General features: G+C 47.3%; 1 protein-coding gene across 3 annotated transcripts in view; it reads right to left on the bottom strand.

Moving 5' to 3' along the window:
- The window catches only part of GALNT16 (polypeptide N-acetylgalactosaminyltransferase 16), a 132,229-nt gene that overhangs the window by 14,722 nt on the left and 93,098 nt on the right, over positions 1–24,409 (bottom strand). For all 3 annotated transcript variants that reach the window (XM_007535322.3, XM_060174753.1, XM_060174754.1), the window contains 8 exons: positions 22,747–22,814; positions 21,999–22,064; positions 20,523–20,644; positions 18,294–18,381; positions 11,233–11,317; positions 10,856–10,959; positions 4,490–4,616; positions 2,551–2,643 (listed from right to left, as the gene is read on the bottom strand). In XM_007535322.3, the coding sequence (XP_007535384.1) occupies positions 2,551–2,643; positions 4,490–4,616; positions 10,856–10,959; positions 11,233–11,317; positions 18,294–18,381; positions 20,523–20,644; positions 21,999–22,064; positions 22,747–22,814 (753 nt within the window). The remainder of the gene's footprint in view (positions 1–2,550; positions 2,644–4,489; positions 4,617–10,855; positions 10,960–11,232; positions 11,318–18,293; positions 18,382–20,522; positions 20,645–21,998; positions 22,065–22,746; positions 22,815–24,409) is intronic.

Here is a 24,409-nt window from a genome sequence, read left to right on the forward strand (position 1 = left end):
AACTCACAAGTTTTCCTTTCCTATTTTCCAACTTGGGAGAAAGGCCTCCTTGAGTGACAAGGAGGGAAGACTTTAAACATCTCTTAGGAATGCTGGGAAATATACATCTGATGTGTCTGTGGGACACTGCAAATTGCTTCCCTCACTGTCTTCAGTGCTACTGACCATCATGGCCACTGACAGATGACCCCACTGTACCTTTGCCCCTCACTTTCTTCTCCAGAAACCCTGAGGCACAGGGTGAGTCTTCAGGAAATGTTAGTTCTCTCCTAAAATGGTGACATAACTATGATTAAGGTATGACATAAAAATCCAGGTTCAGGGTCCCATTTCAGCCATTTTTTGTACCTAATAGCCCAGCAAGGCTCTTTTTTCCCCCAGAAAACTGTTTAAGCTTTGACTTGTGGTAGTGCAGGGACTGAACCTGGAACTCTGGAGCTTCAGTCATGGGAGTCTGTTTGCATAAACATTATGCTATGTACCCTTCACCCTGATACAGAATTTAATTTGATAATCACCAAAAATGAATTTTCCATGGGAGATAGTCCACCAAAATGCAACAAAAATAAGCCAGTACTGGGGCCAGGTGGTTTATGCACCTGGCTGAGCATGTACAAGGACCTGGGTTCAAAGCCCCAGCCCCCCTGCAGGGGAGTAAGCTTCAGGAGTAGTGAAGTAGTGCCACAGGTGTCTTTCTCCCTCTGTGTCTCCTCTACTCTCTCAATTCGTGTCTCTGGGAGCCGGGCAGTGGCTCAGCAGGTTAAGCACACATGGCACAAAGCGCAAGGACCGGAGTAAGGATCCCGGTTCGAGCCCCCTGGCTCCCCACCTGCAGGGGGTTTGCTTCACAGGCAGTGAAGCAGGTCTACAGGTGTCTATCTGTCTCTCCTTCTCTGTCTTCCCCTCCTCTCTCCATTTCACTCTGTCCTATCCAACAACAATGACAGCAATAACAACAACAACAAGGGCAACAAAAGGGGAAAATTCCTGTCTCTGTGTAAAATAAAATAACTAAATAAAATTATATTACTCTTCATATAAATCTAATTCTACTACCTAATTTTTGCTATGCTTCAAAATTTTGAACCTGTTAAATGTGAATCTAAAATTCTTTCTTGGCAAAACTATTATAGTTGCATGCCCCAGGAACATGCCTAAAATGGTTCTCCTAGCTTTCTCTACCCTAGAATCCCTAATCTCATCTGCTCTGATTCTACTTTCTGGTTCCTGTTCATTAACCATCTTGTCTCAACTTAGGTCATGCCACCTTCCAGACACCAGGCTGTAGATGCTACCCTGACTCCACCCTGACTTCTCTGGGCAGACAACCTCACCAATGGGTCCTGGACCTTCACATCTCTAGAGCTCTGGTCCACTAAGAAAAGAAAGAAACAGGCTGGGGGTATGGGTTAACCTGTCAATGCCCACGATCAGCAAAGAAGCAGCTACAGAAGCCAGAACTCCTACCTTCTGCTCCCCATAAACAACCTTGATCCATACTCCCTGCAGGGAAGAAATGATAGGAGGAAGAGAATAAAAGGGCTCTGCACTCCAGCTCCATCAGCACCCAGAGAGAGAGAAGGAAAAGGAGAGGGACATCTGGAGGCATGGACATATGGTGTGGTTTAGAGGGAAAGAGGAGTGAATCAGAAAAAGAAGGGGAAACTATGTATAAATGTGGACAGACAGTTGTAGAGGAGATGGTTGGCCTATGTCTACAACCTTAGGGGAATTGTGGTGGATTGCAGTGGGGGGATTGAAAATTCAGAACTCTGGTTGTGGGAATGGTGTGGATTCAAATCCCTGTTGACATGTAATTCTGTAATATAAAAATATAAAAAATTAAAAAATAAAAATGAAATAAATACATAAAAAAATAAAATGCTTGCTTGGGACTGTCAAAAAATAAAAATAAAAATAAAAATAAAAAAGGAAGGCAGACTCACTGTACTGATCACTAAAGCTGCCTGTAAAACTTTCCTGACCACAAGCCGACTCAGGAATGAATAGCTCTCGCCTCTGGCCATGTACCCCTCCTCATATACATATAGGTACACACACCTGACTGAAATGAGTTATTTACCCCCCACTGTAACCAGCTGTTATTTTCTATTCTGTGTGACACTGTAGCATTCTAGTTCTTTCTGCTCTCTTTTTCACAATGTTAGTCATGACTCAATTGACTCCAATTCCAGTCTGCATCTTGAAAATGCTTATCTGGACCACAATCACAACAGTCCAGGAAAACAGGCTTAAAAGATTACAGTCAGATTTTGACCAAGGCGGGCGGGGGGGGGGGGGGGGGGGAGACGAGGCAAAGCCCTGAATGATTTCTACAGACCGTTCAGCCCTAACAACTCCCACATGTTCCTCTCCCTGCAGCACTTTCTCCTGGGCACATCTTCCCTGGTCTCCCCAGGGGCCACATGCCCCTCCAGGACCCCTGCCTAGTGTCCCCCTTGCACACCCTCCCAGACCTCAGTGGGCCCACAGGAGACTGTTTCCCTGGCAGCCACACACCGTTTGGCACTTGGCTCAGCTTGGACTCACCTGCCAAAAGCCTTGCCAATGGCTGAGGGCCGGGCCTCGTAGTAATACTGCTTGTATTCATCCATCCACACCTCTGCAGTGCGTTTGGTATTCCTACAAGGAAAGGAAGGAGCAAAGTTAGGGTCACTAGGTATAAGGTAGATGAAGTTGGTCAGGGCTTCCTGCCTAGGATCAGGTGTATCTCGTTAGATAATAATGAGTAAACATGTTATATAAAGGCCTAGGATCAGATGCATCTTGTCAGATAATCACCATGTCTGTGCAATGACCGGTTTGTAGCCAGCTGTGATCTCCCTGGGTATAAAAGTTGGGGGGAGGTGTGAAAAGCCACTGAGTGAGGTTGTGTTTCCACTGGAACAAAGGCATGTTTCTGCCTCTGTGTCTTGTAGCTCCTTCCAGCTCCCACCGCTGCTTGGAAAATAGACAAAGCTTTTTGGCAGAAACTAGGGCAGCTCTGGAGTTGGGATCAGGATTGTGCTAGGCTCTGAGTGATACAAGGCAATGAGTAAACAACATCAGTTGGGGTGACAGAAATGGGCACAACCATTCCGCAGACTGATTTGTCAATTTTCATCACTTTTGGAGAGGGATGAAGGCCTGGTGGTGTTGCACCCCGTAGAGTGCACACACTATCATGGCACAAGGACCATGGTTCAAACCCCCAACTCCCACCTACAGGGAGGAAGCTTCATGAGTGAAGCCGTACTACAGGTATATCTATTTCTCTCATCTGTACTAACCTTTCCTCCTCTCAATTTTTCTCCATCAAGAAAGAAAACAAAGTGACCACTAGGAGTGGTATATTCATCATGCAGGCACCAAGCCCCTGTGATAATCCTGGGGACAATCAAAAAAGCAAAATGTCTGGGAGTCGGCGGTAGCACAGCGGTTTATGCGCACATGACACAAAGCACAAGGACCAGCTTAAGGATCCGGGTTCGAGCCCCTGGCTCCCCACCTGTGGGGAGTCGCTTCACAAGCGGTGAAGCATGTCTGCAGGTGTCTTATCTTTCTCTCCCCGTCTTTCCCTCCTCTCTCCATTTCTCTCTGTCCTATCCAACAATGATGACATCAATAACAACAACAATAATAACTACAACAAGGGCAACAGAAGGAAATATAAATAAATAAATATTTTTAAAAAAGCAAAATGTCTTGGAAGGATATGTATATTCGGGCACTCTATTTGAGAATTCTCTTCTACTGAAATACCTAGCGTGGGCAAAAAAAGGAAATGGGAGAGAATATTGGTTTCCTAAAACACTGATGATGACCTAAATTTCCCATCAGAAAAAGCTTGTGAACTATGTCCACAGGATGGAGTATTAAGCAGCCTTGAAACCCATGGCTGGGATATACTGACACAGAAGGGACATCTGTCATCCAGTGCTGAGTAACAGAAAAGCATTCTATGGACAGCAGACACAGTGTGATCCCATTTATTTATTTATTTATTTGACAGAACATTGCTCAGTTCTGGCTTATGGTGCTGCTGGGGGTTGAATCTGGGACCTCAGAGGCTTAGGTGTGAAATTCATTTGCAGAACCATTATGATGTCTCTCCAGCCTGACTTCATTTATCCTATTAATGCAAGCATGAGAGTAAGCCTGGTGCATGTCTGTACAGAAAATGTATACTGGAAAATGAATTTCCATCCACATAAGAGCAGGAGCCTCTCACATGAGTGAGGGAGAGACAGGCAGCTCCCAGGCACTCGGCTAGTTTTTCTAGACCCTTGAGGACAAAGATGGTTGAGGCAAGAGAGGCCTGGTAGTCACCCTCCTGATTCATCCTTATTCTACTTGAAAGTACCTAGAATTCCCCAAGGGAGGTCTGGGAGGGAGCAAATGAGGAACCTAGGGTTCAGATTAGAGGAGGCAGGGCTTTAGCACAGGGTCCAGTGTGCAGGAATTCTGGCTTGTAGTACTTAGCACCTACCTGATGTAGGTGAGGGCATTGCCCTCGGGGAAGTTGTAGGGGTGCCGTTTCCTGAAGACGTGGCCTACCCGGCTGCAGGGCACAATCTCCAGGCTCCCACCGCACATCCACACCCTGAAGGAGAGCTCTGCAGGAGAGGGAGGCAGCAGCAGTCAGCCTAAGGAGAGCAGAGTGCCTCGGCAGGTCTTACCCAGTGAAGGGGGGGCTGGCTTCCTGCCCCTGGGGGTCTCCTTGGAGGCACAGACCTGCTCAGAGCTTGTGGGCCTGTCTCCTGGGCTGTACCCACTTTTTGCACTTGCTCCCAGATGCTCACCTGGGTATGATATGAACACGTACATCATACCTGCTCATCCACACGCATGCCCTCGGTATATACACACACACTCCACAACTCTCAACACATGCACGCCACACTATACATTTACACCCTGGACACACACCATGCACAGACACACACTCCTACTTGCATGTGCATGTGAGCCACACACACAGCCACCCACATCTGAACCCGGGGAAAAAGCCTCCAGGAAACAGAAGGAACACCACACAGTCTGGGAGATGACACAAGGTGGACCTGCACAAAGTCCTCAGTTCAATCCCCAGTCCCACATGTGCTGGAGTGCTACTCTGACCTCTGTCTGCTGCTTTCTATCCCACGAAATACATTAAGTAAATCTCTGACATAAAAACTTATGTAAGCAGAAGGAACACCTACTGAGACCAGGAGGGAGGAACGCTGACTCAGGCGGCAGCTTTGTTTCTAGGCTCACCCAGAAAACCCTGGCAGACAACAGCTCGAGACATCTGGGAACCAGCGCAATAGCTCACTTGGGTAGTGCTCTGCATTCCCATGTGATTCTGGTTCCAGCCCAACCTCTCTTGCATTGAAGGAAGCTTCAGTGCTGTGGTCTCCCACTCTCTCTGCCTTTCTGTCTCGATGTTAAAAAATGAAAAAATCTGGGAGTTGGGCAGTAGTGCAGCGGGTTAAGTGCAGGTGGCGCAAAGTGCAAGGACCAGCGTAAGGATCCCGGTTCGAGCCCCAGCTCCCCACCTGCAGGGGAGTCACTTCACAAGCAGTGAAGCAGGTCTTCAGGTATCTATCTTCCCCTCCTTTCTCCATTTCTCTCTGTCCTATCCAATGACAACAACATCAATAATAACTACACAAATAAAACAAGGGCAACAAAAGGGAATAAATAAAACAATATAAATAAATAAATAAATAAATAAATAAATAAATAAAATCTGCTTCCAAAAGTTTCTTTCTGACTGACTCAGACCTCCCTCCCTTGGCCCTGGCGTTCTCCCTCTTTAGGCTACGTGAGCCTTCTGAGCACATGCTTTTTTGGGATGTTGACAGTGGAGCGGATCCAGATGCCTGTGGTCCCTAATGGTCTCAGGAGATGCAGCCATCACTGTGCCGCCCACAGGAAGAATCATCAGATGCCACTCTGCTCTGCACTGGGAAAGACACCAAAGCTGCTCTGCACCATCCAAGCATCTCCCTCTGCTTTGGTCCTCGGTGCTCTCACGTGGTGCCAGGGACTGAAAACAGGGTCTCCCACGTGGAAGGCAAGTGCTCTCCCCACTGAGCCACCGCCCGGGCCTCTGAACTACATGCTTGAATTCATCCAGCACAATTGCATTAGGGGCCTATTGACTGTATGTCACACTGTACTAGAAGCCCTTGCACTCTACTGGGGGAGACAGGAACTCCATGAAATAAGAAACAGACATACAGGTAGACAAGAGAGTGAGAAGAATGTTGGTTTAATCACATGGAAATAAGCTCTGCAGAAAAACAAAACAGGTTACCCGGCATGTGGCACAGTGGATAAGGTGTTGGACTCTGAAGCGTGAGGTCCTGAGTTTGATCCCAGGTGCTACATGTGCCAGAGTGATGTTCTGATTCTCTCACTCTCTCCTCCACCTCTCTTGGATAAACCCACAAATCTTGCGAGCCAAGTGGTGGTGCAACCAGTAAAGTGCATAAGTTACCAAACATGAGGACCAGAGTTCAAGCCCCTGATCCCCCACCTGTGGAGGGGGTAGTGCTGCAGCCATCTCACTTTCACTTCTTTGCTCTCATCCTTATTTCTCTCTCTCCATTTTTTTTTTTTTTTTTGCCACTGGGGTTATTGCTGGGGCTTCATGCTAGCACTATGAATCCACTTCTCCTAGTGGCCATTTTTCCCCTTTTTATTGGATAGGACAGAGAGAAATTGAGAGAGCAGGGGAAATGGAGAAAGACACCTGCAGACCTGCTTCACCGCTTATGAAGTGACCCCCTGCAGGTGGGAGTCGGGGGCTCAAACTGGGATCCTTGCGCAGGTCCTTGCACTTTGTACTATGTGCACTTCATCCCATGCGCCACTGCCCAGCCCCTCTCTGTCTCTATCATACTTAAAAACAAATCTTTCAGAATAATGAAGCAGTTTGGGATTGAAGTGCATGAAGGGAACTGTCACCTCAATTAGGCTGATAGAGAAGTTCTTGATAAAGGGAGCATTTCAGCAAGGACCTGAAGGAAGTGGGGAAGCCAGTCCTGTGGCTCTTAGGAGGGGGGAGCCTTCTGGACAGAGAGGGCCCTTGAAGGGCACGGCCTGCAAGTTCAAGGTTCTGGAGGGTGAGAAGCAGGTGCTGAGAGCAGAGCTGGCAGTGAGTACTTGAGAGGAAGGGCCCTGGGGTTTGTGCTGAGAGATGAGGGGCCACGCAGGTACCCTGAGCAGAGGTTCTGATGTGATCTGACAACATTTTAACAGGGTTAAATGTGAATCCTAAAGTGTTTATGTTTGCCTCCCATTCGAGGGAGCCCCTGGGCTCTCTGGGGGTGGGTATGGGGAGGGGCATGCACAGGAAAGAGTCTTTTTAGAAATCTCCCTTTCTTCAAGAAAAGAATAAAATGAAAGGTTCACACCACCATGGGCAAGAATCTCCAAGCTCCAAACTGGCTCCAGCAGCTGAATGTCTGAGCACCATGGTTAGCTTAGAAATGTCTTTGAAATTCTCCTAAGAAACAAAACCCTCTCCAGAACCACTCCACAGTTCACCTTTCAAGTTCCCAAGCACTGAGCACTTGCCTCAGGCAGAGTTTGAAGTTAGCTATTTGATCATTCACTTGTTTCTCTGTCAGTCCCCAGCCTTAAGAGAGAAAGAGAGAAAGGGGCCCAGGATACAGGAAAGACCTTCAGTTTCCCAGTCCTCCAACAGCTCTACAGGAAACAGACTTTGCCAGAGCTCCCTTTAGGCCAAGACCCAGTAGACAAAGGAAATCACTTAGCATGCCCCCCCCCCCCCCCGCCCACTCCCCATAAAAGGAGGTCAGCATGGAAGGGTCACTGCACCTTGGTTCCCAGAACTTACTGCTCCAAATACCTGTCTGGAAACCTTTCAAAAACTTTTGTTAAAAGAGGAACAAAACCCACACCTGCTTCCAGGCCCACTGTTTTGTTTTGTTTTGTTTTTGCTAGAGTATTGCACAGCTCTGGTTTTTTTTTTTTTTTTTTTTTTTTTTCACCGTTTTCAGCCGATCTTGGATGGACCTTGAAAAAATCATGTTGAGTGAAATAAGTCAGAAACTGAAGGATGAATATGGGATGATCTCACTCTCAGGCCGAAATTGAAAAACAGCTCTGGTTTATAGTATTGCAGGGGATTGAAACTATGATTTTGGAGCCTCGGGCTTGAAAGTCTTTTGCCAGGACCATGATGCTGTCTACCCCACCTATCAGGTCTGCTGGTTTTGAAGAATCAAACCCGGGTCTCTTTGAAGTCCCACTGCCCATCTATTTCCTATCAGGGAGAGAAAAAAAAAAAGCAAGAACATCTTCCTACCATCTGGGAAACACAGACTTTGACCCTGAGAACACCTCAGAACTGTCCCAGAGGCTCTGCTAAGGTTGCCCCCCTCACCCCACCTACACTTGTGAGATCTGAAGCTTCCCAGCTGAAATCTAGAAAGCAGTTTCCACCTCAGTTTACTCACCCATCAAAAAGGTGAGATGCCACTAGTCCTATTTACATTTTAAGATTCTTGGTGGGACGAAAAATGAAAGCTGGGTTGGAGAGAGAGCCCACAGGGTGTAGGGTGCATGCCTAGCCACACACACGGTCTAGGTTCGAGCCCCAGCACCATATGGGAAGAGTTATGTCTCCAGGGGAGACTCCAATGCTGTGGGATCTCTCTATTTAGCTGAAAAAGCTGGCCTGTAATGGTGAAATCGAGCTAATACGAGGCCGTAACAGCACCAAAACATAATAAAAACAAACAAAATGAAACAGTGGTGTTGTGATTAAACTAAGAAGCCTGGGAGGCGGAGCTACGAGCAGCAGATCGCTTTCTCTCCTCTCCTCTCCTCTCCCGGATCAACTAGGAATACCAAAGGAGACCACCCGGACCGAAACAAGACAGGACTAGAATGACCACAGAAACCCAGTAAATCACCCGTGAGTACAAACACGCGTGGCTGGTGACAGAGAGGAGAGAGGGGCCTAAGGAGAGATTAAGTGACTGCTAACAGTTCAACAGTTTGTCAGTGGAGACACCACCTCCAGTCTGCTCCACCAACAAGGGGACAGCTGAAGGGAGGAAAGGACTCCCCAGAGACTCACCAAGTGCAACTCTGAGTCTCCATTGCTACTACCCTCAGAATCTGGAGCAGCAACAGGGAGGGACACCAGGGTACAGAGATCTAACCGGGAAACTCAGGAGAAGACCTATACCTCGGTGGCATAGCTGAGGGGCTGTGAAAGTCTCTTTGCATAACCACTGGATTATCTCTGCCACACCCTGCTTTATCTCTTGGTCAGGAGTCAGTGATTAAGCTAAGAAGCCTATTGATAGTTTAAAAGCCCTCAGGCTCCCATAGCCTACAGGGGAAAAAAAAAAAGGCTTTTACACCACTGAACTCCAACTCAGGGATTGAAAAAACTGTTAACTTATATAAAATGGTTAAAACAACAAGAAAAAATATTGGAGACTCAAACCAGGACAAGAGTCCAGCTAAAAGTCCTCCAGAGGGTGAAGCACAAAACAACGAGTTCAACATCCAAACATTAGCCAAGGAAACAGTGGTGTCCTGGTTGTGGATACTGTGGTGGACCCTGAGCCCCAGGACTGAGCCAGATGAACAAGGATTTGCAGGGACCAGGAAAAGTTCAAGTATCACTAGCTTCTCAGCACCCAGCACACACACACACACACACACACACACACACACACACACCCTCTGAGTGGCTTGGTCAGTTTTCTGACCCTCATATGCAAAGCAGGAAGCTTAGAGCCCAGTGCAGCCCCCAGGCTCACTACTGAGAGCTGGGAAGGCCCAGTGCACGGACACAAGAGAATTTTGGGGGGGTATCTTTGTAGGGCTGTGCACTAGGGGAAAGGGTAGGTCCAGGATACACTGCTTGAATTGTGGGTGCCCCTGATGGGAACTGCAGTCTCAGATACCTATGGCAGACTGCACTTGGGGAGGATAAGCATCTTCCCCACTCTCCTTGCCTCACCTGAAGGTGTAAGGAGAAAGTACTTGATCAGGGTCTGTCTTTTATTTTTATTTTTTTGCCTCCAGGGTTATTGCTGGGGCTTGGTGCCTGCACCATGAATCCATTGCTCCTGGAGACTACTTTTTTTTTTCCTTTTTGTTGCCCTTGTTTTATCATTGTTGTGGTTATTATTATTATTGTTGTTGTTGTTATTGATGTTGTTGCTGGATAGGACAGAGAGAAATGGGGGGATGACAAAGGGGGAAGAATGGAGAGAAAGACACCCGCAGACCTGCTTCACCACTTGTGAGGTGACTCTCTTGCAGGTGGGAAGCCAGGGGCTCGAACCGGGATCCTTATATCAGTCCTTGCACTTTGCGCCATATGCGCTTAACCTGCTACACTACCACCCAGCCCCCTCCCCCCCCAAGATCTGTCTTTTATTAGTGCTGCTGCCTCCTCACCTCTGTCTCTTGGGTGGAAAGGAGGCTTAATGAAGTTATAACTTGCCTGGAGCCAAATAGCTATAGCCCCCCAGGCCATCTGACCCCTCTGCGCCAGCCCAGACCCATCCTTTCCTATAGGAGGCAATGTTGAAGCTATAAACCGAGTCCAGATCTGCTCTGTGAACCCTTCCATATAGGCCCAGCCATGTGACCACACTCCCCTGGCCACCTTGCCTTTTTATGTGAAGCTGGAACAGTTACTTCGTCTCTCTCTGCAGCACATTCTGTATCAGTAAGAGAGAGAAGAGACTCTCTCATAGAGTCTCTGAGGAATGACTAAGTGATGGTATATGGAGGCTTCAGCATGGAGATTGCACACCGAGGTTTATCTGCTGTCAGCACTGCTGAAGCTGCTGTGTTTTTCCCAACTTACCAAAATTCTCTCCCCCCCAGATGTCCATTTGGGCATCGTACTTTCCCAGGTGGTTAAACCAGGACTTGTCAATCACGAAAATTCCTCCAGCTATGACAGGTGTCCTGGGGGCAGGGAGAGAGAGAAGAGGCCAGGTATGAGCTGCTGGAGAAGCTTGGGATCCCTCTAGCTGGTGTCAGCACCCCAACGTTATTTGCCCAGTGCCACCTGATAGCTGGGACACTGGAGCAAAAAGTCTGGCCAGTTCCCTGTGCTCTCTGTCTCCTGGTCCCAGAACAAAGTCAGCACTTATGCACCCTCAGAAACCCAGGAAACTGAGACAGGCACCTCCCAGACCCCCAGTCCAAGGAAAGAAGAGAGTTCAGCCTGGTCCTGACCTGATGGGCTTGGTGGGATCTGTCCGGGATATCTTCTGCTCCAGGGGGATCTGTTCCCATTTGAAGTGTAGGCTCCAGTCAAAACCTAAGGGAAGTTGAATTACCTTGTAATACAGCAATACCACTCTTGGTATTTATCAAAGGACATCTAAACACTAATTCCAAGAGACATATGCACCCCTATGTTCATAGTTCCATTGTTCAAAATAGTCAAGAATGGAAGCAGCCTAAATGCACATTGACAGATGACTGGCTAAAGAAGTTATGGGATATATATTCCATAGAATACTACTCTGCCATCAAAAGATGATATTGCTTCTTTTGGAACAAAATGGATGGAACTGGAGGTGATTATGCTTATCAAGATGGTTTCACTCATATGTGAAATTTACCTGATACACATGAACTTGCAAAAGAAGAAGAAAAGGAGGAAGAAGAAGAAGAGGAGGAAGAAGAGGAAGAAGAAAACAAACTTTGTAAGATGTGAGAACTATGGTGATTATCATTGGGAGGCAGGGGCACAGAACTTTGGTGTGTGTGGTGTGGGAACTACACTTCTGATTTTACAATCTTGTAACTTACTACTAATCACAAATAACAACAACAATGATAATAATAACAATACCTTAAAGGATCAAAGCATGGTGAGCATGGGGCATCGCCTTCTGGGAGCTACTGACACCTCACTCTGCCACCTCTAGGTCTCCCTTGGCTGGTGCCCAGATCATGGAGACCCCACCACCCCCCATTCTGAATGAGCTGGGTCATTGCCCTGTGAAGTTCCATCCAGCCTGAGGGGTAAGATGGAGGCCGCAGGCTGCACCCTGCTCTGAATTCTAGGATGTGCGTTGCTTCCTCTGTCTAAGAAACACTGGTTGTCCCCTCCCTTGGGAACAGCCTACCCCACATTGCTTCAGGGTATACATTCTGTAACAAGTAAATCTGTACTTCCTTTATCTTGTTTTAAAAAATATTGCCTCCAGGGTTATCTCTGGGGCTCATGCCTGCATGGCAAATCCATTGCTTTCAGTGCCTTTTTTTTTTTAAGTCTTGCTTGATTTTTAAATTATAATTTTTGTTTTTCTTCTATTTGATAGGACAGAGAGAAACTGAGAGGTGATTAGGGAGATCGGGAGACAGGGAGGGAGGGAGCGGGGAGGAGGAGGTGGAGGGGGTTGGGAGAGACCTATACATCTGCTATACATCTGCTTCACCATTTGTGAAGGGTCCCACCTGCAGGTGGAAACTGGGGGCTTGAACCCAGGTCCTCATACATGGTAATGTGTGCAGTCAACCAAGTATGCCACCACCCAGGCTCTCTTTTACATTTTGGTAGAACAGAGAGAAATTGAGAAGGGGAAGATAAAGGGAATAGACATCTACAGCACTGTTTCACCACTCATGCAACTGGGGCTGGGGACTTGCACAGGTCAACACGTGAGCTCAACGGGGTGCACCACCTCATGGTCACATAAGTGTGCATTTTCAATTCAGCAAAAACTCTTGGAGTGGGAGAGATAGATAGACAGACAGACAGACAGGTGATAGATAGACAAACAGACCCCAAAGATCAGTCCAAAAAGGAATGTCATTGGGAGGGTGAAGAGTGATTTTAAAGAGAAAAGAAACTAATTCTTCTTCTTCTAGCGTTTGCCCTTCTTCTGTAGCCAGTCAACAGCATCAGGTTGAGCCTGATGTAAAGTTTCGAGACCTCCTTTGAATCTGGAGAGGTGGCAGTCGTTGACTATGTGGGTCATAGTCTGTCTGGAGCCGCAGGGGCAGTTCGGGTCGTCTCTGGCTCCCCAGCGATGGAACATAGCGGCGCACCGGCCATGGCCTGTTCGATAGCGATTGAGGAGGGCCCAATCATAACGTGCTAGGTCAAAACCGGGTTGACGCTTGCAGGGGTCTGTGATGAGGTGTTTGTTCTTTACCTCAGCTGACTGCCAACTCTGTTTCCAAGAGACTGGAACAGAGAAGTTCAGTGTAGGTGTAGGGGACCAGATTGGGTGACGAGACGTCAAGCGTTGAACAGGGTGGGCGAAGATATCCGCGTATATTGGCAGGTCCGGTCGAGCGTAGACATGGGAAATGAACTTAGATGACGCCGCATCCCGACGAATATCTGGCGGGGCGATGTTGCTAAGAACTGGCAGCCATGGAATCGGGGTGGAACAGATGGTTCCAGAAATTATCCTCATGGAGGAATATAATTTGGAATCGACCAAGTGGACATGGGGGCTACGGAACCATACTGGGGCACAGTATTCTGCAGTGGAATAGCATAATGCCAGAGATGATGATCGTAGTGTGGAAGCTCTTGCGCCCCATGAGGAGCTGGCCAGTCTTGCAATGATGTTATTCCTCGTGCCCACCTTTGCTGCAGTTTTTATGAGATGTTTGTGAAATGACAGAGTGCGATCGAGAGTAACGCCAAGATAGACTGGCTGGGCTTCATGCCGGATTCTCGTATCACCAAGCTGCACATTAAGCTCACGCGAGGCCGAGGCATGGTGTAGATGGAAAACAGATGATACTGTTTTTGCAGTGCTAGGGATTAGTCACAATTTTTTACAGTAATCAGATATCAGAGATGTGTCTTTCATGAGTGTTTCCTCGAGGATGTCGAACTTGGATGCCTGAGTTGCACAGCAGATGTCATCGGCGTAGATGAACTAATAAAGAAACTAATAAAGAGTCCATACTTTTATTTTATTTATTTATTCCCTTTTTGTTGCCCTTGTTGTTTTTATTGTTGTTGTTATTGATGTCGTCATTGTTGGATAGGACAGAGAGAAATGGAGAGAAGAGGGGAAGACAGAGAGGGGGAGAGAAAGACACCTGCAGACCTGCTTCACTGCCTGTGAAGCGACTCCCCTGCAGGTGGGGAGCCGGGGGCTCGAACCAGATGCTCACGCTGGTTCTTGCACTTCGCGCCACGTGCACTTAACTCGCTGGCTACCGCCCGACTCCTGATTCCATACTTTTCTAGTCTAGTAACGATCACTAGGCGCGGCTCTCAGATAAGGATCTTTGCTTTACTGGAGTAAAGACCTAAATGAAGGTTTGAGCCATACAGTTGCCAGGGGAATAGAGCTCCAGGTAAGGGGTAACAGCAAATGGAAAGACCCTGTGGTGACTTCAAAAGGAGAAATGATTGACTTCCTTCAGAACCACCCCCACCTCCACTGCTCCAAGGTTGGCTGTGTCCATTTATTGAGAAACTGGGTTCCAAAGAGGAATCTCAGTCTGCTCACTAGCCCCCAGCAGTAAATTATCTGGAGCAGCCCAGCCAGTAGAACTTTCTGCAGTAATGGGGATGTTCTAGCTGCTTCTTCCCTAACAAGAGGGTGGGGGGGGGGCAGTGTGCTTAGTTAGCATTACCAAGGATCCACTTTTTTAAAAAAACTTTTTAGATTTATTTTCCCTTTTGTTGCCCGTGTTTTTTTATTGTTGTAGTAGTTATTATTGTTATTGATGTCATTGTTGTTAGATAGGACAGAGAGAAATGGAGAGAGGACGAAAAGACAGACACCTGTAGACTTGCTTCACCACCTATGAAGTGATTCCCCTGCAGGTGGGGAGCCGGGGGCTCTACTCGGGATCCTTACGCCGGTCCTTGTGCTACCACCTGACTCCCTGGATCCACATTTTAAATCATACGTATTTTTAATTCATTTAAGCTAAAGTCATCAAATGCAACTGTTGTCTTTTATGTTGGACGACACAACCTTATAAGTTCTACAGCAGAATGGTCCCTATGAAATAGAATGGAGGCTTGAAACACAAGACACAGATGTATAATGTGTTTTTTTTTTTTTTAACCAGAGCACTACTCTGACTTATGGTGGTGTGCTGAAGCTTGATCTTGGGACTTTGGAGCCTCAGGCATGAAAGTCGGATTCAGGTCAGTGTAACAGCTCACTTGGGTAGTGCACTGCTTTGCTGTGTGTGAGATCCAGGTTCAAGTCCAGCCCCCACTGCACTGAAGGAAGCTTCAGTGCTATGGTCTCTTTCATTCTCTCTACCTAAAAAAAAAAAAAAAAGTTTCTTGCATAACTACTATACCTTATCCCTGCCCCTAGTTAAAATCTTTTTATCTAGCAGTCATAAAAAAGTAAGAACATATGAAATTTATTTGAGGGAGTTGGTTGGTAGCACAGTGGGTTAAGCGCACGTGGTGCAAAGCACAAGGGCCAGTATAAGGATCCCAGTTCGAGTCCCTGTCTCCCTACCTGCAGGGGAGTCGCTTCACAGGCGGTGAAGCAGGTCTGCAAGTGTCTATCTTTCTCTCCCCCTCTCTCTTCCCCATTCTCTCCATTTCTCTCTGTCCTATGCAACAACGATGGCATCAGTAACTAACAATAATAACTACAACAATAAAACAAGGGCAACAAAAGGGAATAAATACATAAATAAATATTAAAAAAGAAATTTATTTGAATGATGTATCTTAGTCAGTATATCTGAAATGTTATCATTTCAGCATTTCATTAATATAAAAATGACTAGGGGTAAGATAGCATAATGGTCATGCAAAGAGACTCATGCCTGAGGCTCTGAAGTCCCAGGTTCAGTCCCCCACACCACCATAAACCAGAGCTGAGCAGTGCTCTCATAAAAATAAATAAACGAATAAAAATGACTAGGCAGGGAGTCCTTGGACTCCCACATAAATATGATAGGCCTAGACCTCTAACAGATCCCTGTCTCTACCATCACTAATCACCAATCCACCAGGAACATCATCATAAGCCCTTTCAAGGGCCTCTCCAGGACCTCGCCCTCACTATAAAGTATCAACGGTAGGGACTGTCCTATTCTCTGAAGGGAGGCTGGGTCATCCTACTCTGCCACTTGAATGAATGCTCCCAGCTGTAACCATGAAATGTAAGCCCAAACTGACAGGGATTCAGAGGTTATATCGGCTCCTGTGTTAAATATGAATATATGAATAAAAATCTGGCCCTGGGTCAGATTGAAGGGGTAAACAGTTAATTGTATTTATATATTTTTCTTCAAGTTTGGGAGCTACTCTTTGCCCTTAGCCAGCTTTCTAGTCCTACTCTCAACTCTGATACCATCTTCCCAAACAATATTATTTTTTAAAATATTTGTTTATTTTCCCTTTTGTTGCCCTTGTTGTTTTTCATTGTTGTTGTATTTATTGTTGTTGTTATTGATGTTGTTGTCATTAGATAGGACAGAGAGAAATGGAGAGAGGAGGGGAAGACAGAGAGAGGGAGAGAAAGATAGACACCTGCAGACCTGCTTCACTGCCTGCGAAGCAACCCCCCTGCAGGTGGGGAGCTGGGGGCTTGAACCGGGATCCTTATGCAGGCCCTTGTGCTTTGCATAACCTGCGCTTAACCCACTGCGCTACTGCTCGATTCCCACAGACAATATTCTTAGGTCACGTTCATGTTAGCTATCAAGCTCAAACAAAAATTACTAAAGTCACAGGACCCTAGTAACATCCCTAAAATAGACTCCCTAGCTTCTTTCCACCCTAAGATCCCTCTTGTCACCTGTGTTAGTCCTACTTTTGGCTCCTATTTATTAAACATTTTGTTCTTTTTAAATTTTTTAAAAATTATCTTTATTTATTGGATAGAGACAGCCAGAAATCAAGAGGGTAGGGAGATACAGAGGGAGAGAGAAAGAGAGACACCTGCATCACTGCTTTACCACTCGTGAAGCTTTCCTCCTGCAGTTGGGGACCAGGGACTTGAGCATGGGTCCTTGCACACTGTAGTATGTGTGCTTAACCAGATGCACCACCACCTGGGTCCCTTGTCCTTCTTTCTGTCTTACTGCCTTTCAGCTTCCAAGTTGCAGATGCTACTATGATTCCATCCTGACCTCCCTGGTCAGAAGACCTCACCAATGTGCCCTGGAATCTCTCCTCTCTAGAGCCTTACCCCACTATAGAAAGACAGAAACAGGATGGGGATACGGATCGACCTGCCAACATCCATGTCCAGTGGAGAAGCAATTACAGAAGCCAGAACTCCCACCTTCTGCACCCCATAAAGAATTTTGGTCCATACTCCCAGAGTGGGAGAAATATTAGGGTAAGATGACCAGAAGGCTTTGAACTCCAATTCTGTTAGGACCCAGAGAGAGAAAAAGATAAAAAGGAAAGACATTCAGATGTAGTAACAGGTGTAGGTGTGACTTAGGAAACAAGGGAATGCAGGGCCTTCCTAGGAAATAGGAAATAGGAAAAAGATGGACAACACATATAAAAATAGTGATTGACATAGTAATCAACCCATATCTCTGACCTTGGGAGAACCACCGAAGTTTCCAGTGGAGGGGATGGGGACACAGAACTCTGGTGTTGGGAACGGTGTGAAATTATACCCCAAATTTATAAATCAATAGTAAATCACTAATAAAAATAAAAATGACTAGGGAGATCTTTGCATTCTTTCACGCTAAGCCTTATGGAACCTGGTGTGCATTTTTGGACTCACAGCAAGGATTGGACAGTGCTGCACCTGGTTGAGTGCCCATGTCACCATGTGCAAGGATCCAGATTCAAGCCATGGGCCTCACCTGCGGGGGGGGGGGGGGGAAGCTTTATGAACAGTGAAGCAGTTTCTCTCTCTCTACTCTCTCTCTCTCTCCTGCCCCTTTCGCCTCTCACTTTCTCTCTGTCCTATCAAATTGATTAATTAAACTAAAATAGCTTGAGGCAGGGCAGGTCTAGACCATTTTCAAGAGTGCAGGTCGGGAACCTGTACAAGCCGGCAAGCTCCACCCCCCCCCCCACCCCCAACACCCTCAAGGCAGCTGTCCCATGAGGTCCTTCTCCCAGCACTTGGCTGTGGCTGCTGGGCTGGGGAGACTGTGCCAGCCCACAGTGGGAGTGGGAGACTAGCTTGGCTCTGTCACTGGGGGTACCCAGAGTGTTCGGCTCTAGTCCTTTGTCCGTGCTCCCAGGGGTCCACCCAAGATCGACATATGAGGCACTCTGGCACAGCTGGGAAGGAGACAGCACTCCTCACTTGCTCCCTTTTAAGTCTACAACCCCCTTCCTCTGGAGCAGGCCCCACCTCCGCGCAGGTCAGCAGACGCAGCAAGGTAGGCAAAATTATCCAGGCTGATGACATCAATGATGGGGCTCACCACACGGGTGTGGTCCTGCAAGAGCAAAGGCAAGAGGGTGTGAGGTCAGGGATGCCAAGGAGGGAACAAGGGCACCTGCCAGCTCTGAGAGGAAAGTCTCCTTGAGTCAGCGGACACCCAGCAATTTCTGCAAGTCCTGTCAAGTTTCCTCGAGCTATCCTGCAGGACCACAGCCGGGTTCCAAACCAGTCCCAGCAGTAGGAGAGGGATCACCCACCTAGGGGTCTCCCAGTCTCTTCTTCTCACATTCAGTGGAGCTTCTCAGTGAAATCCTCCCTGACTGCTACAGGCTGAATGAAGAGCTTCTTCCTCTCCTAAGCTGCTGTCACAATTACAGTCTAGACAACTCCTGGGACAGTGAATCCTGTGCTGTCAGGGTGCTCCTTCTGTGGTTGTATTCACGGCCATTAACCCTTGTGCATGTCTGGGCTGTCTTCCCAACTGGAACTACTGGCAGAGACCCATGGTCCTTGTGGTCTCTGGATGTCAGGATTCCCATATCATGTCCACTTTAAGATCAGACTCCCTAGTCCCTTCTTTACTTCCCAGACATAAGTCCATCTCAAAACATTGGAGAATAAATGCTGATTTTCACCGAGTTTTCTTTTCTTTGCTTTCTTTCTTTCTTCTTTTTTTTTTTTTTTGGAAGGATATGAATTATATTATATACCACATACAAAACATAGTTACCTATCATCATTTTTTTTCTTCTCTTTCCATGGGGTGACATGAACAAAGTCTCTCTTTTCATTCTTCTCCCAAACTCTACACTGAGCCTCAAAGCCCCCTTTCCTGCAGCCTGGGATCCTGTTCTGCTTCCCACATTTTAACCCCATCTCTGGACCACAGAAACCTGGTAAAGGGCAGGCTGACAGAGAACACCTGTAGGTTCTTGGCACCATGGAGGCCTCCCCTGATACTTTTTAGGGCCTTGTTTTGTACCCAGATAGAATTCTCAGTTTTGTGACAAATTCATTAGGTAAAACTGACATGCCATAAAATTCACCATTTTAAAGGCTACGACTCAGTAGTTTGCAATACATTCACAACGCTGTGCAGCAGCTGCCCCAAGCTACTTTCAAAACATTTTTTAAAACTATTATTTATTTTATTTTAATGAGAGAGAGAGAGGGAGGGGGGGAGAGACCCCTCATAGCACTGCTTAGCTCTGGCTTATGGTGGTGCTGGGGATTGAACCCTGGACCTCTGAGCTTCAAGCATGAGTCTTTTGTATAATAATTATCTGTCTCCCTAGCCCTCAGAACATTTAAAAATATTTATTGAATAGAGACAGAAATAAAAAAGTAAGGAAGAAACAGAGGAGAGACACCTGCACATTGTTCCCAGGGGCCATTCCTCAACTTCCCCTGCCCCTTTGTTTGTTTTTTCTTTTCACTTGATAGGACAAAGAGGAATTGAGAGGGGAGGGGGAGATAGAGAATGAGAGAGACAGAGAGACGTCTATAGCCCTACCTCACAGCTCATGGAGATTCCCTTCTTGTGGAGATTTGCCCTGCAGGTGTGGACCAGAGGCTTGAACCTAGGTCCTTGTACATGATAACATGTACTTTACTAGTGTACCACTACCTGCTTTATTTTTATGTATTTATTTATTTATTTGTTTGTTTGTTTTTGCCACCAGGGTATTCACTAGGGCTCAGTGTCTACATGACAAATCAGTCTCATGTTTTCCTTCCTTCTTTCTTCCCTTCCCTCCTTATTTCATTTGTTCCTTCCTTTCCTTTTCTCCCTCCCATTCTTTTTTCTTTCTTTCTTTTGATAGGACACAGAGAAATCAAGAGGTGAGCGGGAGATAGAGAGAAGGAGAGAGACATCTGTCTGCAGCCTTGCTTCACTGCTTGTGAAGCTTTCCTCCTGCCGGTGGGGACTGGGCACTTGAATCCGGGTCTCTGTGCTTGGGAACACTGTCCAGCCTTCACCCACACTTCCAGCTGATTTCATTCTCCCAACAACCCACTGGGATAAATGGTACAAGCACCCTATCTCCAGATAAGAAAGCTCTGTGAGGTGAGACCACTGAGGAGAAGCGGGCTGTTTATGTTCCCCACACTGCCTGCCCAGTGTCAGAGATGGCTCCCTGTGTCCCCATGCAGAAGCGTCCCCAGGGACACAGGTCCCAGCAATGGCAGGCTTACCTCCTTCACTCTCTGCAGCATGGGCTGTAGCCACTCGGTGTTGACTTCGCAGTGGCTGTCCAGAAAGGTCAGCACAGCGGCCACCGCCACGTCAGCCCCTCGCACTCGGGACCGGATCAGCCCTGCGGTGGGAGTGACAAGAGGGCATTGGTGCCAGGACTGAGCTCATCTGCTTGTCGTACCCCCAGAGTCTCAGGGCTCTCCATCCCCTCAGGGGCTGCGGTTTCCTGAGTTCCTACCGTTAGTGTGATCTTGCCTTTGCTTATTGCCTCCTTCCTTCCCTCTCTTTCACTCATCATCCAACCATCATTACCTCAAGGTCATTCTTGGAGTACCCCCTATGTGCCAGACACTGTTCTGGGTACCAGGGACACACACAGGAACAGCCATGGTACAATGACCACAAGCTGTAGCACAATGCTGTTTAGAAGCAGAGGAGAGGAAGCCAGGCAGTGGTACACCCAAGTGAGTGTGCAAAGGACCTGGGTTCAAGCCCCTGGTCCCCACCTGTAAGGGAGAAGCTTCATGAGCAGTGAAGCCGTGCTACAGATGTCTCTCTTTCTTTCTATCTCCCCCCTACTCTCTCAATTTCTCTCTGTCCTAGCAAACACAATTTAAAAACAGGAAAATGTGGCTACTAGGAGTGGTGGATTCATCATGTAGGCATCAAGGCCCAATGATAACCCTGATGGCAAAAAAAAAAAAAAAGAAGCAAAGAGAAAAGAAGCAAAACTCCCCTCTGGGAAATTCAGGGTGGTGCTCTCCAATTGGGCAGAGAGAATCTTCTAGACTAAGGCAGGTATGAGCTAGTTGGTCAGCCCCTCCTCTCACCTTAAGCATGTTTTTTTGCCTCTTCCAGCCTCAGTTTGTTGTTTTTTTTTTAAATCTAGATGCTTCCAAGAATCATCCCTGCCCACTGAGAAGAGGTATGGGGGAGCTGGGAGGTAACACACTATAGATTCCCTTTCCTTTTTTTTTTTTTTTCCTTGTCATCACCAGAGTTTCACCACTTTCCTCTCTGAGGTAACTTTTTCATATAAAGACAGAAGCAGAAAGAGAGAGACTGAAGGAGAACCCAGTAGTGATCACTGCAATGGGGAGCTGGGCTCAAACCTGGGCCCCACACATGGCCAAGCAGCGCACTATACAAGTGAGTTATTCCGCCACTCCTCACTTAATTCTTACTATAACTATGCGTGGCAGAAAGGGTGCTATTAGTCTCTCCACTTTTCAGAAGAGAAAGCCAGGCAGCCCAAAGAGGAGCCCCCTGCCTGAAGTCATGCTGTGACAAGGGGAGGGGGCAGCAGGGGTGTGAGGGTGGTTCTCACAGACCTGGATCCTCACCACCAGGTACATAGTAAGACCAACCATCCAGGTCAGACATGGCTCCCAAAGGGAATGTGTGTGTGTGTATGTGTGTGTGGGGGTGGTGGTGCAGAGGGTTCAATCAGTACAAGTCAGGGTCCCAGAACTCACCTTCCCGCCGGTCATTGCGTAGGCACTTGACCTTGGGTATCCTGGTCAACAGCAGACAGTCTTCAGCTGGAAGCAGAAAGAAGAAAACATGCTTGTTCAGATACAGGCATCAGAGACCACCAGTGGCTTGTCTGTCACCAGAAATGACCGGAAGTGGTTGTAGACCAAGTCCAGGAGAGGGAAGCACGGAGCAGCGAGGTCCTCCCTGCGGGACAGAGGACTGCCAGGCCAGACTGAGAAATGTCTGCACCTCCAGCCTCACCCCCAGGGGGAGCCAGAGAACACCAGCCAGGAGCCAGCGGGACCATCTTTTGTGTGTGGAAGCTACTACTGGTGGCCTCACATTTATTTTATTAGTTTAGTTTAGTTTAGTTTAGTTTAGTTTAGTTATTAGACAAAGACAGAAACTGAAAGGGGATGGGGAGATAGAGAAGGAGAGACAGAGAGAGACACCTGCAGCCCTGCCTCACCACTTGTGAAGCTTCCCCCCTGCAGGGGACTCTAACCCTTGAGCATTGTAACACGTGCATTCAGCCAGATACACCACCACCACCCAGCCACCCTACCCCAGTCCCACTTTTTAAAAAACTATCATCTCACTAGGGAACAAGAAGCCAGGGAGCACATCTAGAAAAGAAAAAGGATCTCGGTGCTGGTGGACAGAGAGCTCATTTTGTGCCTCTGATACTGACCTCATGGTCCCAGGGAAAAGGGGATTTGGAACAGCGGGGGAAAGGTGAATACTTACGATCTGAACTGAAGTCGTCCACTAAAATGATCTCCTGGATGAGGCTGGAAGGAGTTCGGTTCAAGACACTGGAGCAGTGGTAGCGACAGAAAGAGTCTGAATTGAGAGACTATCTTCCAGTAAGCCTCCCCCTGCCATGGGGTTGCCCTGCCCTCTGCTCAGGGGCAGCATGCCAGTCACAGGCAGCTTCTTGCACACCTTCTGGGCCCTGAGCAGTGACTGAGAAGCAGTATGTTCCTCAGGCTGTCCCCAGGACCCCACTTACTCTGATGCATGGAACCTTAGGTACCTGAGACTCACCCCAGATAGAGACAAAAACCTCACCCGCCTATTTGTCTTAGTTGAATTTCAAATATAGAAGCTGAGGTTTGACTTGCCCTGTTTTGGGGGCCAGATGATGGCATACCTGGTTGAGTGCATACACTACCATGTACAAGGACCCAGGTCCCCACCTGCAGAGGGCAAGGTCTGCAGGTGTCTATCTATCCCCACTCCTTTCCATCCAATCAAATAAAAGAAAGGAAGAAAGAGAGAAAGAAAGAAAGAAAGAAAGAGAGAGAGAAAGAAAGAAAGAGAGAAAGAAAGAACAAAGGCCACTACAGGGAGTCGGGCAGCAGTGCAGCGGGTTAAGTGCAGGTGGTGCAAAGCGCAAGGACCAGCATAAAGAACCCGGTTCAAGCCCTTGGCTCCCCACCTGCAGGGAAGTCACTTTACAGGTGGTGAAGCAGGTCTGCAGGTGTCTATCTTTCTCTCCCCCTCTCTGTCTTCCCCTCCTTTCTCCATTTCTCTCTGTCCTATCTCACAATGACGACATCAATAACAACAACAATAATAACTACAACAACAATAAAAAAACAACAAGGGCAACAAAAGGGAAAATAATTTTTTTTTAAAAAAAGGCCACTAGAAATGTTGGATTCAACATGCAGACACTGAACCCCAGCAATGATCCTGGTGGCAATATATATTTTTTAAATTAAAATAAGAGTAGCTGGGCAGTGGCACACTTTGTAGAGTGCACACCTTAACATGCAGAAGGACCTGGGTTCAAGTCCCTGGTCCCCACCTGCAAGAGGGAAGCTTCAGAAGTGAAAAAGTACTATAGGTCTCTCTCTCTCTCTCTCTCTCTCTCTCTCTCTCCCTCCCTCTCTATATTTCCCTTTCTTCTCACTTTCTCATCATCTCTATTCATAAATAAATATAAAAAACAAAGAAAAAAAACAACCTATTTAAAAAGGGAAATGATACCCTGCTTGAGGGCAGCCCCAGCTGCCTGCCCAGAAGACTAGTGAAGCTGGGTGTTCTCCAAAAGCCCTTCCACTCCTTCCCTCACATCCTCTCCTATTCTCTGCCCTGGGAAACCCAGACGTCCTTGGTCCCAAGAATACTCCCACTGGGCTGTACTTTCTGAATCTTAGCCTTCCTTTAGCTCATTGAGGAGACAGGGTGAGTAGGTGTCCAACTTCTCCATGGGGCTAAGAGTAGGAGGAGAGGAGTGGTACTATTCTCTGAGTAGTGACAGCTGGTGGCCACTGCCTGGGGCCTCCCATGCCTCCCAGCCTCCCTGGGCTCCTGCATTTCAGTCTGAGAACCTGATCTCAAATAACAACTGACTTTTTTGGGACTCTCCCTTGCCTTGATCCACCAGCATCTCACAAGGCAG

This window comes from Erinaceus europaeus, chromosome 16, assembly GCF_950295315.1.
Source record: "Erinaceus europaeus chromosome 16, mEriEur2.1, whole genome shotgun sequence".
NCBI classification, from domain to species: domain Eukaryota; kingdom Metazoa; phylum Chordata; class Mammalia; order Eulipotyphla; family Erinaceidae; genus Erinaceus; species Erinaceus europaeus.